This window comes from Podarcis vaucheri, assembly GCF_965113315.1.
Source record: "Podarcis vaucheri genome assembly, chromosome: Z".
Lineage (NCBI taxonomy): Eukaryota > Metazoa > Chordata > Lepidosauria > Squamata > Lacertidae > Podarcis > Podarcis vaucheri.
Window position 1 is genome coordinate 39,388,941 of NC_138758.1, and position 14,636 is coordinate 39,403,576.

General features: G+C 43.6%; 1 protein-coding gene and 1 long non-coding RNA gene across 3 annotated transcripts in view; one reads left to right on the forward strand and one right to left on the reverse strand.

Annotated features, from left to right (window-relative positions):
• NSMF (NMDA receptor synaptonuclear signaling and neuronal migration factor) overlaps positions 1-8,271 on the forward strand; it is a 55,221-nt gene extending 46,950 nt beyond the window's left edge. For both annotated transcript variants that reach the window (XM_082207713.1, XM_082207712.1), the window contains one exon: positions 5-8,271. In XM_082207713.1, coding sequence (XP_082063839.1) covers positions 5-102 — 98 coding nt within the window. In that variant the 3' untranslated portion in view covers positions 103-8,271. The remainder of the gene's footprint in view (positions 1-4) is intronic.
• On the reverse strand, positions 6,984-13,395 carry LOC309523714. The gene is made up of 2 exons (XR_014215556.1): positions 12,350-13,395; positions 6,984-9,819 (listed from the first exon to the last, which is right to left on the reverse strand). It is a non-coding gene; the product is annotated as an uncharacterized lncRNA (long non-coding RNA).
• Positions 13,396-14,636: the final 1,241 nt, after the last annotated feature.

Consider the following 14,636-nt stretch of genomic DNA (forward strand, 5'->3'; position numbering starts at 1 on the left):
CCAGGGAAGCAAATGATCGAGACTTACTTCGATTTCCGCCTTTACCGCCTCTGGAAGACCCGCCAGCACTCCAAGCTTTTGGATTACGATGACATCTTGTGAGCCAAGCGAGCAGTGGCTGAGAGTGGGTTGGTTTTATTGGAGTCCCAAGTGTCGTGCAGAGGGAAAGAGAGAGACCTTTTCGCAGGCACAGGGGAGGCCTTAGGCACCCCGTCTGGGGTGGTAGTTTGTGCTGCAGAGCAAAACAGGAGTGTTGTCAGAACGTCGGGAGACTTGGAGAGTGCAGCCTGCTTACCTGGAGTGCAGTGTCTGATGGAGGGAGCACTGTTGGAACAGGACAGGATAGGAATATCCTCATGGAACTGAGCTGATTTTTTGATCACAAAGGGCCAAACTCCATTGCAGGTCCTTTTTAAACAGACATTCCAAGCTCAGGTTTTCTTAACTACAAAAACTCAACTGATCATCTTTTATTCCCCCGCCCCCTTCTTCTTGTGCTACTAGAATGGGGGAAGCATCGCCTGTGTGCAATGCCTTGTGGTTTCATGTGCGGATGTTTCCTCTTCTTTCACAGGCAAAGGAACACCATGCTCAACCCTGCGTGCTTTTGAGATGTGAGGTCTGAAATGGTCCGAAATGGATTAAAGGAAGTTCAGGCTTTAAAATCTTGTCCATTTTAATAGGATATATATACATATATGTGTATATGTGTTTGTGCGTGTATGCATACACACACACGCACACACACACTTTTTTATATGAATAGAGGGAATATTTAATTAGCTAATGCTGTAAACACACATCAGTAACTAATAGATGAGATATTTTTGGTCTGCTTGAAAATATATTTGAAATAGGAATATATCTTCTGTAGACATATATATATATATGTAATCACCAGCAGGATGGTTTTCTCACACGCTTTTTTCCTGCAGACCTGCATGTCTGCTGTTACTTGGTTTCCAGGTTAGCTGTGGAGGGACACTTTTCAACTGTAGGCTCTCTTAAGAGGGTCAAGGTGTCCTTTCAAGCAAATTTCTGATTTGCAGCTTGGCGAAATGTTCTTTTGCCAGCCGTTTTTTCTCATTTAGATATACAACAACATGGCCAAGAAGGATCTTGGTCTGTTTCCGCAAGTAGATATATTGCAAACTAGAAATGAATAGCCATCTTTCGAAAGACTCTCTCTTGCTGCACTTAACCTAGTCGTTTGGGTTTTTTCTCTCTCTGAAAGATGGCTGCTGTATAAGGAATCAGGGAAATGTCTGCTGGAACAGCTTAGTTACAGAGGGAATGTCATCTGCTTGTGTATGGTTCAGAATTTCAACATAGGGATATGGTGTCCCTTTCTCTCTCCCCCCCCCCCTTCTTTTGCACAGAGAAGGGAATTTGCTGGTAGCAAACTGGCTCTTACCACATACTGGGCTTGTCTATTATCTGTGATTGATCGTAGTTTGGATGATCCAGACCTGTGCTTATTTACCTTTTGGAAGAAGTGCTGTGACATAGCCACGTTTTAGGTTTTTTGTGGTCCTCCTACCTGTTCAGGTGATATGAATACCTGAGGAACCTGCACTTTGTGACAAAGGTGTAGTCTCCCTGGTTATTTTGGGTGGAATTTCTTGGTCTTACTTCTTTCCATGAAGCGAAGTATTTTGGAAGCACTCAGTTGGCCTCCCCTATTTTTCTTAGTTTCTAAGAAGATTGTGAAGTGAAAACAAGTATATATGCACTATAAATCTTTCTTGTGGTAAAATGAAAACCCCACTTTAACAAGTCCACCACCCCATGTTCTCCATTGTTGTGATGGTCTCCATGCACCCTTGGTATCTGTACCATTGCCAGGGCAGATGATGGAACTGCAACCCTCACTGTCTGCCCATATTAATGCTACAAAAGCTGTTCTGAGAAGCGGCGTTAACGAGAGCATCCCAGGTAGCAAGAGAGTGCTGCTGTAAAATCCACACTGTTCAAATGGCAATGGGTGTTTTAGATTTTGGAATTTTCCTGTTTCAATCATAAAGAATTTTTTAAATATGTTTCTTTTTAAAAAAACAAACCCGAAGGGTTTTTCTTGTTTTTGTTTTTGTAAATCTGTACAGCAACTGTATTCTACAACCTGTCATTTTATCTGTCAGTGGCAATCCTTCATTGAGAACCGCACACAGGAGAACATAAATTTCAATATTGCGCTGGGGGGAAAGATCCATGTGAGGGAATTTGTGGATCTGTGTGTGTGTGTGTGTGTGTGTGTGCGCCCCCCCCCAAAAAAACCTAATCATCAAAAGATCTGAAGCTGAAGCGGGAAAGTAGTTGGAAATAACTATTCAAAAACAAAAGTTAGACAGTTTAGGAAAAACATAAACTCAAGACTGTTTAACCCACACAGTTGGCTCATTGCTGTTTGTTATGCAAAGCAGGGGACAAGGCTTTGATTCTATTTTTTGCTTTTCACAGACACTGTCGAGCAAATACTTAACTAAGCAAAGGACTATTTTTTCTTTAAAAGGGGTGAGGGGGTGGGGAGTAGGAAGTTTTAGCATCTTAGCTGTGCCACTAGGGGGCAACCAAACACTTCTTCCCTAGCACAAAGCCTCTGCGTAGAGGTGAGGGTAGTGGCAGCCGTTTGGTGGGATGGGGACCGCTTCATACATGATGCTCTTCACACACAGGAAATCTCAGCGTGAGAGAAAGCTGAGTGCAGAACCTGCGTTCTGCTGTATGTCGCAGATCAGGCAGCCAGCATGACATCTGCCTGGTCCATAAAAAAATTTTGGCACAAGGAAATCACACTTAAAGAACTGTATCACAGGGGAACAGAATAAAGGTCTGTCAGATCCAGCAGTCAATCTCCCAGCAACCACCCCTTGAATGACCCTGCAGAGAAGCTCGTAAGCAGGGTGTACAATGGAGGAGGCAGCCACTGCAACTTCACCTCTAGTATCCAAATATCTATGGTAGACTGCTTGCAAACATGGAGGCTCTCTTTTTAGTCCTCGTGGCTGATAACCACTGATAGACTTGGCCTCCATAAATCTGTCTAGGTCAGGATGGTCCAAGTAGGCTGCAAGGGCACTTTGACACAGAACTCACAGGCCACACACTGCCCTTGCCATACAGAGCGGTGAGGAGGCCAAAATTTGACACACACCCTTAGCATTTGCACTGCCTTCCCAAAGATGGCTAACTGGGGGTCCTAGAGCTGGGAAAGCACTTACTAGGCTTTGGGAAGGAGGCAGGAGAACTCTAGTACCCTGTCAGAGTAGTCATGCTTCCTACCCAAAGCCGGGTGGGCTTTGGGAAGGCAGCAGAGTACTGGCGGGGGGGGGGGAGCACCGAATGTTGCCATAGGCCACCCAGAAAGGCAGACCGCACATTGGACCATCCTGGTCCAGCAGTGGAGCAAGCTGATCAGGTGCCTGGGGCGGTGCCCCAGGGCCAGGGCGAGCTGGGGCAGGACGCTCCATGGGGCCTCAGAGAAGTCTGCCTGCCTCCTCCCACTCAGCTGCCCTACAGCTGGGGAGGAGGCAGTGGGCGGACTGTTTGGGGCAGAGTGGAGCCTGCGGGCACCCAAGCCACTGCGTCACTCCCAGGAGAGATGCGTGGCTTGGGCGTGCTGCAGGCCCCACTGTGAGCACCGCCCAGCATTTTGTCACCCCCCTCAGTGGTGACACCCGGGGCAGCCTGCCCCCACTGCAGCCCCGTTCCTTTGCCCCTGCCCTGGTCTAGTTCCTTTAAAAAAAAATTTAAGCCCTGCCTTCTAGCTGTTTCCAGCTTCATGTGACAGTTGTATGTTCTGATTTCCCAGATCTTAATGTAGGGGAGAGTTGTGAGTGTATAACAGTCCTTAGAGACGCCTGCGCGCGCTCTCTCTCTCTCTCTCTCTCTCTCTCTCTGTGTGTGTGTGTGTGTGCTGTAGAGTTATGCCATTGGAAGGGTCTCGTCAGAGCCAATGCTTTTCTTTGAGAACCACCCAGGAGAGGGATGCATTGATATCCCTCCCTGAGTACCTTGTTCTATCCATGAACCTCTACTCTTATTTGTGGTAAGAAAGTGTTTCCTTATGTTGTAACCAGATCTACCTCCCTGTAGTTCAAAGCCATTGGCTCGTCATTTTCTTGGAGGATGTGGTGAACAGACACTCGTCCTCATTTCTGCCAGTCTCTTACATAGCCCTACTTTTAACACTTTGTCCCTTCAAATGTGCTCACCCACTTCAAGCTTTCCTTGATCCAGTTTGCCTTCTGCAAAAGATCCCTTTGCAATCTATTGGTCAGCATATCCTTCCTGAAGTCTGTGAATCTGGGGCCAAATTCAGTATACCTCTCCCCAAAAATTCTTTCTACTGGCACTCTTTTTTTAGCCCTCCTTTTGGCCACTGCACACTGGAAGCGTTTTGTTAAAAAGGATGGGAGCAGGGTTCTAGCCCTCGAGGATGGGATGATAAGGTTGCAACTTCTCAGGCAGTGCTCAGTGATTAGAACTGAGGGAGAGGTGGTTTTTCAGGCCATGTGGCCTCCTTGCATAGCTTTTGTTCCCCTTTGTGTGCAGTGAAAACAGGATGCTGAAAATACAAACACTGAGAAACAGTACATCATCCATGTGGTTTGCAAAATCCAGCTTTCCTTGAGCAGAATACAATGTCACCTCTTTGCAGAACTGATTTTTATTTAATGAATGTAAAGTTCAAAAACAAGTCTATTGATTGATGGTGTGAGAAGCCACAACAGCACCATTTAAACACTCCCATGTTTACAGGACTATTTGCCAAGAACCCTGAATTAAAAATAGTAAACGGCCTTATGCTGTGTCAGACCATAGATCCATCCAGCTCAGTATTGTCTATGCCAGTCTTTCTCAACCTTGGGTCACCAGATGCTGTTGGACTACAACTTCCATCATCACTGGCCCTGTTAACTAGGGATGATGGGAGTTGTAGTCCAACAACTTCTGAGGACCTCAGGTTGAGAAAAGCTATACTGACTGGCAGTGGCTCTCTAGGGTTTCAGACAGAGTCTTTCCCAGCCCTGTCTTGGAGATGCTGGGGATTGAATTTGGAACCTTTAGCATGCAAGGCAGATGGTCTAGGACTGAGCTACCACCCTTTCCCAAAAGCATGGTCCTGCCCATGCATCTTTTTCAGATGCACCACTGCCTGATCTATGATCCCTTTCAGTACTTGTTACTCATTTAAATATAATCTTTACAGAACGTAAAATGCCTGCAAATCTTCAATCATTGATGCAAAGAACTAATTCTTTTTGCTTCAGAATAAATACTTAGAGCCCCACACTATGCATTTGAATATTTCATGAAAGACATACCCTTTAGTGAAAAGAGAAGCAAGGCAAATCAGAAGGTCTCTGAGAAGTCAGGTCTTTATCTGCCTCTTTCCACTCTGCACTATAAAGTGGCATTGGTGGACTTCCTTGTGCAGGGAATGCTATGGAAATATGGGAACTCATATAAGGAGATGCTGTTACTAGGTAGGGTACTTTCCTATTTTAAAAGTCATGCTTTCTCTTGTGATGCAGTTTCAGCACCACCACCCTGCATGACATGAATCTGGTACAACCACCATAATTCTTGTGGGTTTTTAGTACCAGCAGTGGTCAGTTTGGAGCACCATGTGGACATAGGGCTGATGGGGATACCTCCTGTCATCTTCTGGGAGGACTTTGGTAAATCTACAGTAGCCCCATTCACTGCAGTGCTCCTGGGCTTTCTCTGAAATTCCCTCTTAGCAAGGCAGAAGAAAAAATTATCTTGCACAACTGCCTCTTAATGCAAACCAAGCAAAATCAGAATGTTCTGGGAAAGAGATGGGTGTCCAACCATTGCTTCCCACTTCTTTGCTCCTGCAAAATATATACATGCCTTTGTGACATAAGTAACACCCCAGCTTAAGTCAGACCACTGGTCTGCCTAATTCTGAATGCCCTCAGTTTCCCAAGTTTCTCAAGCAGAGAAGTCTTTCCTAGTTCTACTTCTGAAAATGCCAGGAACTGAATTTGGAATCTTCGGCATGGGAAGATGTTTTCCTCACTGAGCTATAACAAATTACCATTCAATACAGTCAACTGCATTCTTCCCAATGCCCCATTGTGTTTCTGCGCTTCAGTTCTGGAAGTCCCCAAGCAGAAGGTGGCCTCAATGTGGACACAATTCTGTTTGGGCACCATGTACCTCAGTTTTTGAGCTTCTGGCATGGAAAAATTGTGTACGGCAAGGAGTGCACTGCATTCTAAAGCCATGAACCTCTGAATTTTGTCCCAAACCTAATCCTTTAAAAAATATATATAATAAAATGAAATAACTGATTAGCTGACATGGTGGCATTTTATCCTCACTTCATTGCTCATTACAATTGGCAATTTGTACTGTTCACTGAAGACCAGGACTGTACTGGGGTTGCATTAGAACTTACCTATTCCAGTATACAGCAATAACACATCAGGTGGGTCTCCTGTGACAATAACCCCATTCTTTCTGGCCCTTGGTCTTCTCCAAGGAAGTCCATTTTGTGAGGCCCATGCCATGTCTTACCATCTTGATCTCCAGGATCATTCTCTCTGTTGAGCATAAATAGCATCCTGGCTCCAATGTAGCTATGAGCCTCAAGCTTTGGACAGGGGAAATATTATATTTGGCCAGATTCCTAGACTTTTGGATGGGCATGTGCCAAATTCTGTGGTTACTGTTAGCTTGTTTTGCAGCCTTGCCATTTTTTTGGTGCAAAAAGGGATGATTGGGTTGGTCTGAGCATCTATAGTGCTCTCCACAGTGGGTTGTAGAGTGACACTGAGGCCTGGGATAGAAAAAAGATGCTATATGTCAAGGGCATTTCACCAATATGACAGTTAGCTAAATGTCTTCACAATGTCCCAATTTGGAGGGTAACTAGAAAGTTGGATTGATGCAAACTAGTGGCACTGATAGATTTCGTCTTATCACAAAGGATGCTGTGTTGGTGAATAGATTCAGTTTTTGTTTTTCACAAACAAGTGGATAGTATTACCTGTCCTGCATAATCTGAAGGAGATATTTGTTGACTGGGGGAGGCATACAGAAGACATTCAGTGTGGTGTAGTGCTCACCACTGCAGGTAATGACCAGGGAGTCCCTCATTCAAATTCTTACTTGGCTATGAAACTTATTGAATGACCTTGGGCCAGTGACTATATCTCAGCCTAACCTACCTCACAGGGTTGTTGTGAGGATAAAATTGTGTGCTTAAAGGCAGAAGAACCTTGGGTGCTGCTCTGAGTTTTGTTTTTAGAAAGGGCCATATAAAAATGTAACATAAATACAGAAGAGCAAAGCAAGCTCTAGCTTCTTGTGTCTAATTCCCCCAGTGAGAGAGATATTTGGAACATCACAGATGAAGCTCCTGAAACTGGAAAGCTTTTGAGTGTTGGAACTGGGCTGCTTTTTAGTTTTCTGTTATGCTTTTGGTAAAAGACACAGGCTGTGATACATTTAAAGGACAGAGAACGAACTCTGCATTTAGGAATTGCTACTTTCAACACAGCTGCTTCCATTGCAGAAGAAACTTGCCTCCTCTGCAGTGGGAGATGCTAAAACAGAAGTGCAAGGGTAGACAGCAGGGTGCCCTCCTTTTCTTGTTTGACCACAACACCCATCAGTCCCTTCCATCATGGCCTGTGGTCAGGATGGTGAGAGCTGCCTCCCATAGCATTATGTGCAGTTCTCTCTGTAGCAGCCGCCGACCTCAGGAGTATAGGGTGAGGTTTGTGAGCATAAGAATTATCTTGTTGGTTCCCACCAAGGCCAATGGGTTGTATCCAATGTAGCGCTGAATTAAAATCACTTAGCAGTATACTTGTCTCTGCTACTGAAATGTTTTGCACCAGTGTAACATAGTTGTGCAAGAGGCATAAGTAGGTTGCTCACCTCTCCACTACAGCCTTGGCGCTAGCAGGCAGCGAATGTTGGATACAACTGGAGCTTTGCTTTCAGTCCCTGGCTCCATCTGATTTACCACTGTTGGGAAGAAGAGGCTGGGACCCTGGTGTGATCCAGCAACACAGTTCTTAGTTCCTAAACCCCCTTCATTGTCCTTAAGCAGTTTTAAGGCTGGCCTTGTTGGTTCATCACCGTGCAGGTGGTCTTTCGCCTCCCGCCTCTTCAAGCTGGGCTTCTCATCTCCTGTCTCACTCACCTGTATTCAATTATCATTTCCGAAATAAATGAAAGTTTCTAGGTTTTCAGATGTGATTTAATAAAAAGAACCCTTGGGGATGACTGACATTTGGTGTCCTTTGTTCTTTTCACCACACATACCTTGTTTGCTATGCACCTTGTTTATCAACCACCCTCTGCATTGTTCCCATTATACAGGAATTTAGGAGACTCATGTTTTCATTATACGGAACACAATTTACTTATTTGGAACATACAGAGTCAGTGTAGTGGTAAGAATGTTAGACTGGGACCTGGAAGACCAGGGTTCAGATTCCCCACTGGGTGACCATGAGCCAATGCCTGTCTCCCAGCCTAACCTACCCCACAGGGTTGTTGTGAGGATAAAATGGGAAGGAGGAGAACCCTGGGTAACACCTTGAGCCCTCTGAAGAAAAAGTGGGCATAATCAGATTTTAATGAAAAAGCTATGTTGGTCAACTTTTCAATCTGTTAAAGCAACTCACAGGAGGATAGTATGATGATATAATTTGCAAGTGCGGACCTATGTTTTGGTTTTGTTGAGAGCAAAGCATCTTCAAGTCCATGCTGTAGCATCTTTCTGGGCATTATGTGTTTCCAGGATCCAAACTGGTTCTGCCTACCTGACCATGCTATTGGGTGTTTCTAGACAGGAGGGCTTCCTGTTTGGCCTGGGACTTTGCACGCACAGCAATAGTCTTCCTGGCAAGGGTAACCAACATGGTCCCTCCAAAATTGGTGGACTCCAGCTGCCATCAGTGCCAGCTGACCAATGGTGAGGAATGATGAGTCATTCAGCAACAGCAGGAGGCCATCATATTAGTGACCCCTTCTCTAGTGTATTTGTTTGCTTCTGACTTCATTGTTCCTGCCTTCTAGCATCCCTCAGTTGCCTACAGCTTAGCCCTCGTAGACCTGCACTTATTCACATGGCAGCCATTTATATATCAGTCTTAAACACACCATTCATGTGCACCTTTTTTCTGTGGCTTTCTCTCTCCTCACCCTAGGAAGACCCCACTGCCTTAGGACTTGTAGAGTATCTCTAAAAACAGCAACACAGGTGCAGCCGCAATGTTAGCGGATATTCCATTGTATTCCAATGTTTGAGTCAGTGACCCTGGAGCCCTAGAACTAGCAAGGCTCCAAACATGACCGCTGGTGTTTACTTCCACCCCACCCCCTTTATTTTATCAAGCTTCTCTTATCAGGAAGGGACTGTAAATTGGCAGAACTTCTCGTTTCCTGTAAAGTGACACATTTACATGTCTTTAAGCCAACATGCCTTAATCTGATACTTCATTTATTGTTATACTCGGTGCCTAAAATAGAATCCAAAGTTGGCTTTGCCTTAGTGATCTAGAAACAGACTAGATTCCAGCTTGTTGACAATGCAGAAAAGCTTACATGTGGCTTACTGAAACTGGGTTGACCTTAGCAAAGGTGTGGCTTCACTGACCCAGTGGTTGCTTCCATCTGTGAGCTTGGTTTCAGAGGGCAAAGCAGAAGAGGATGAAGGGAATCCCTTTTGCTGACCTGAATCTGGAATGCTAAGTGGCTTCGAGTTGAAGCGGACCTCCTGCTCTTCGCCCTACAGTAGGCTTAGCTGCCAGATGTTGTCTTCCAGTGGTGTCTCTTGATGAAGCATAAAGAACCATTGGAATACAACAACACAATATTAATTTGCAGATTTATCAAAGAAAGTGAAAACGGGGGTTATTAAGGAAATAAAATTGAACGTTATAAAATAGAGAAATAAAAAAAAGTGAATAATACTAATACTGTAGTATCAAAACACACACCATCAATTCACACTATGGATGCAGTAACCATTAGTACATTCTTCTTCTTTTTTAAAGATATTTATTAAAGTTTTTAAAGTATAACAGTAAAAATGAAAAATAAAAAGAAACATACAAAATAAAGACAGTTAAAAAACACATTGATTTTCCATAACATATCTTCCTTACACTTATTTCCCCGGACCTCCTCGTATCTCCCTTTTTTGTATTCCACTTCAGTTTGTTAGTTCAGCAAATCCTTACCATTAAGCTTTTAGCCTTTTGTAAACCTTTTTTCCTATCTCTTAAAGCATTACAGCTGGAAACCACTTAGTTTCTATCCAACATCCTTCTAGCATTCATTAATTTTACAATATTTCTGTAAATAGTCTTTAAATTTCTTCCAGTCTTACCTGGCAGGGGAGACACCTTGATCATTCAGTTTAAGAGAAACAGACACGTTAATATAAGCCCACATTCATACCACAATCATACCGTGATGCCGCTTTAAATAGTCCCAACAAATTCAGGGAGCTGCAGCTTGCTAGGTGTGCTGAGAGTTATTAGGACACACACCCACACCCACACCCTGTTCACCTCACAGAGCTGCAAATTCCCAGAATTCCCTGTGAGGAGGGATTGATTGTTAAACCACTCTGAGAATTGTAGCTCTGGAAGGGAAACTGGAGTCTTCTCACAACTCTCAGCACCCTTAACAAAGTACAGCTCCCAGGGTGCCTTGTGGGAAGCCATGAATGCTTAAAGTGGTATCATAGTGCTCAGTATGAGCAGTGTAAATATGGCCCAGATGTCCAAATAGGTGTCCACATGAAACTCAAGTTGATAAGAGATAAGTTCAAATGTGGCCAGGGCTGTGACAATTCTGACAATTCTGTAGCAGATGCTGGTTATTTATTTTTCCAGGCTCACAAGTGTGTATGAGTTTCTTAGCAACCATAAAGGCTAACAACGTCCTCTTTTTTTGTCCTGCCATTTAATCCCCATAGTACTGGGATATGATTTTTAATGTACATATGTGAGGATTAATAATTTTGCCAATAGCTACATAATGGATGTGGATAACCACATTGTCTGCCTCAACACATCAGCTGCTTCAGCGAGGCATTACAGCATAAAGAATCCAAGTTTACGCAGTGGTAGAGAGGAGTTTGTGGCCACACCAGATACTGTAAATTAAAACAGAAGTGCTCCCCGCCCCGCCACCCCAAATACTGCTAAGGGTGGAGTCTCACAGGAGGTAGATGATGTGAAATTGTCTCATTTGGGAGGTGGAATTGATAGAGGATTCAAAGGGCAGTAGATATTGGACACAATATCAAAATCTCAGCCTGGCAGAAACTATGGAACAGAATGACAATTTTTTTGGCTTGCTCCAGATGAAGGAGAATATAATAAAGATGGTGTATAAGTGGTACCTGACACCAACAAAAGAGCAATGGTTAGATAAACTGACCAGAGTTCACAGAGTTCACAGAATTAGTGAACATGACCACTAAAATAAGGGATTGTGATGAAGGGAGGACAAGGGCTGAGTGGGAATACTTCAGAGAATATTTAAAAAGAAATGATATTACAACTGATCTGCAAGAAGGAGCAACATTTTGAACAACAGTAAGATAAAATCAAGGAATTGGTAGAATTAAAATAAGGTGAAGAGAACAATGGAAATGCAGCAAACCAAGACTTTATTAGAATGCCACTGAAGGTTAGGTTGGGAAGCCTGAAAAAAATAGTGTAAGATAAAATGAGTAAGGCACACTGTAAAAACCAAAAAAGCATAAATAAAAATACACAGTGGGGGGGGGGGGGAATGAAAGGATACTCTGAGGTAGGGATGGAAGGACAAATTGGTTTCTGTTAAATGCAAACTGACCTAATTTGCACTTCCTGAAACTAAATGCTGACTGGAAAGGCAGCTATCCTTGAAATTTCTCACTTTGCCAGATTCTACAATGTGACTATCCAGCCCAAAAATGTGCACAGTAACACACGTTAGGGGCAGTGGGGCATATGAATGCACTGGTGGGTGAGAATCACATACATAAAATGTTTTATACCAGGAAAAGTCACTTGGAAAAATGCATATATATTAGGAGACAGGGTCATTAAGATGCCGATGAATTTTCATGAGGATTTGAAAAAGGCAGTGTGTGTGATGCAGAATTGTGGCAAACAAGACATATTCATCCACCTGTATTCTGAGGGTGCTCCATGAGGGGATAATGGTGCTTCCCCATGGGGCATCTGGTTAGCCACAGTAAGAACAAGATGCTGGACCAGATGGGCCCCTGGGTCCTCTTACATTGTTAGCAAGCACAGGTGAAATGTGGAAGGGTTGTAGCCCAGCGGTGGAGGATATGCACCTTGCCTGCAGAGGGTCCTGTGTTGAATCCCCAGCATCCCCTGGTAGGAGTGGGAGAGACTCCCTGTCTGAAACTCTGGAGAGCTGCTGCCAGTCAGTGAAGACAACACTGTGCTAGATGGTCTTATTCAGTATAAAGCCGTTCTTAAATTGTCAGTTCATAACCGCAGGACATGTGTTAATAACCCTCCACAAGCCAGTGTTACATGCACTCTTAAAAACAAATGCGTAACACAGACACCTTTTGAAGGCAAAAGCAGGAAGAGGAAACTGGTAAAAAAAATGCACAGAATGAATAGGAAGTATCAGGGAGGGGGAGTGCATTGGTTTCTGCTCCCTACCCTCTTATCATACATCTTTCAGCGTCTTTATGTAAATCCAGTGGAGCGATTTGAATTGCCAGGTGGCCAAGTTGAAAAAGAGGCATCCCAGAATGCTGTTGGCTGGGCCTACGTGTCATTGCTACCGTCTCAAGCTAAGCTCGCCTTACAGAAAAGGCTTTTGTGCCTGCTTAGAGGCATTGTTGTCCGGCCACACTCCAGACACTCCCAACTAAGAATTTATCATCATGCCACCTCACTGTACCTACAAATCTTGGTCTTTTGAAAAGGGTTGTCTTGTGGCTCAGATGATGAGTCTTGGACCTAGGCCGTGGGATGAGTCTTCTGAGAGCTGCCATATTTTATCAGGTTACACACACACAGAAACAAATTTTTGCTGAAAGCAGACCCATTGAAATTTGACCCATTGCAGCAGTTTTTGTTCTTTTAGTAAAAACAAAATGAAGCGCTGGTACTCATCTACTGATAAAAGTGCTGTGGGTGCCAGCACAAAATGGCTGCCATGGGCTGCATAGAAAGAGGTGGCAGTGAGTAGTGTCACAAAAAAGCCCTGCATCCAAGTTAGTCACATCAATTCCAGTGGGTTTACTCTAAGTAGGACTAACACTGGATACAGCCCTCCAGGTTGCCTCCAGCTAAATTCTACTCAGAGTGAACCACAGACTTGTTTAATCTAATGGACCTAGTCCTATTATTACAATTATTAGGGTTGTCTCCAGCTAAATTGTACTTAGAATTGACCTTGTTGAATTTAATAGATGTAGTCGTAGTAATAATAATAAAATTAATAATATAATTTAAATATTTCGTGTAAACTGCTTAGAGTTTTGTCACAATCAAGTAGCATATAAATGTTGTTAACTACGTAACTGTTGTTGTTAATTATTATTTTTATGATTTATAATCCGCCCATCTGGTTGGGTTTCCCCAGCCACTCTGGGTGGCTTCCAACAGAATATTAAAATACAATAGTCTATTAAACATTAAAATCTTCCCTAAACAGGGCTGCCTTCAGATGTCTTCTAAAAGTCTGGTAGTTGTTTTTCTCTTTGACATCCGGTGGATGCCTGGTTCCCTGTAACTTGGCTTCTTGCTGGGAGGGAACAGTCAGAAGGCCCTCGGCACTGGACCTCTGTTTTTGTTGTTGTTGTTGTTGTTGTTGTTGTTGTTGTTGTTGTTGTTGTTGTTGTTGAACACAGGGTAGCCACTTGACAGTGGAAAACATCAAAGCTTGCAGGACATCAGTTGAATTGACATGAAAGTACATACGTGGGGCTGGTGGATGATAAAACTAGCTTGCTGATATATCCTTGAAGAACATGGGTGCCTTTTGCTAAAAAAAACAACCCAAGCACCTTTTCTGTTTTAAGGCAAAATATATTTTTAAAATATTTTATTTTTCTTTATCCGCCAGACTAAGAAGGGTTGCTACAGTCCCTAACTAAAAAGAAAATGTGCCAAGCAATAGTTTGCTCACACCCCTGTACGTTATGGTTAATTAAGGGGTTAATTAATGCTGCCTCGGTGACTGTAAATGCAGGAACTCTGCCTTCATGAGCTAATGAGTGATAAATGAGGACACCCTGAACTAGTCTAGACCTAAATTACCTATGAGATGTCCTTCCCATTATTGAAGCTCTGTGGAGCGTGCCTTCTCAAGGATTCTACTTTGCACTTTAAGTCTGAACAGGAGTAATAAAACCCCTGGTGTCCTTGGTAGTCCCCCTCCAAGTCTGACCAAGAATGGGCATTCCTGCTAGTAACTCACCTATTTAAAACACGGTCTTGAAGTGTGAGCCTTTTCCTCCATCAGAGATTGAGTACATGTTGTTTTACCTGTGCTAACTGCTCACATTTTCCCTTTCATCTGATTCCTGTAGTGTAAAGGCTTGAACCCTCAATAGAACTAGGTTGTTGCAAAGGACAGATCAGGGCCATAAAATACAT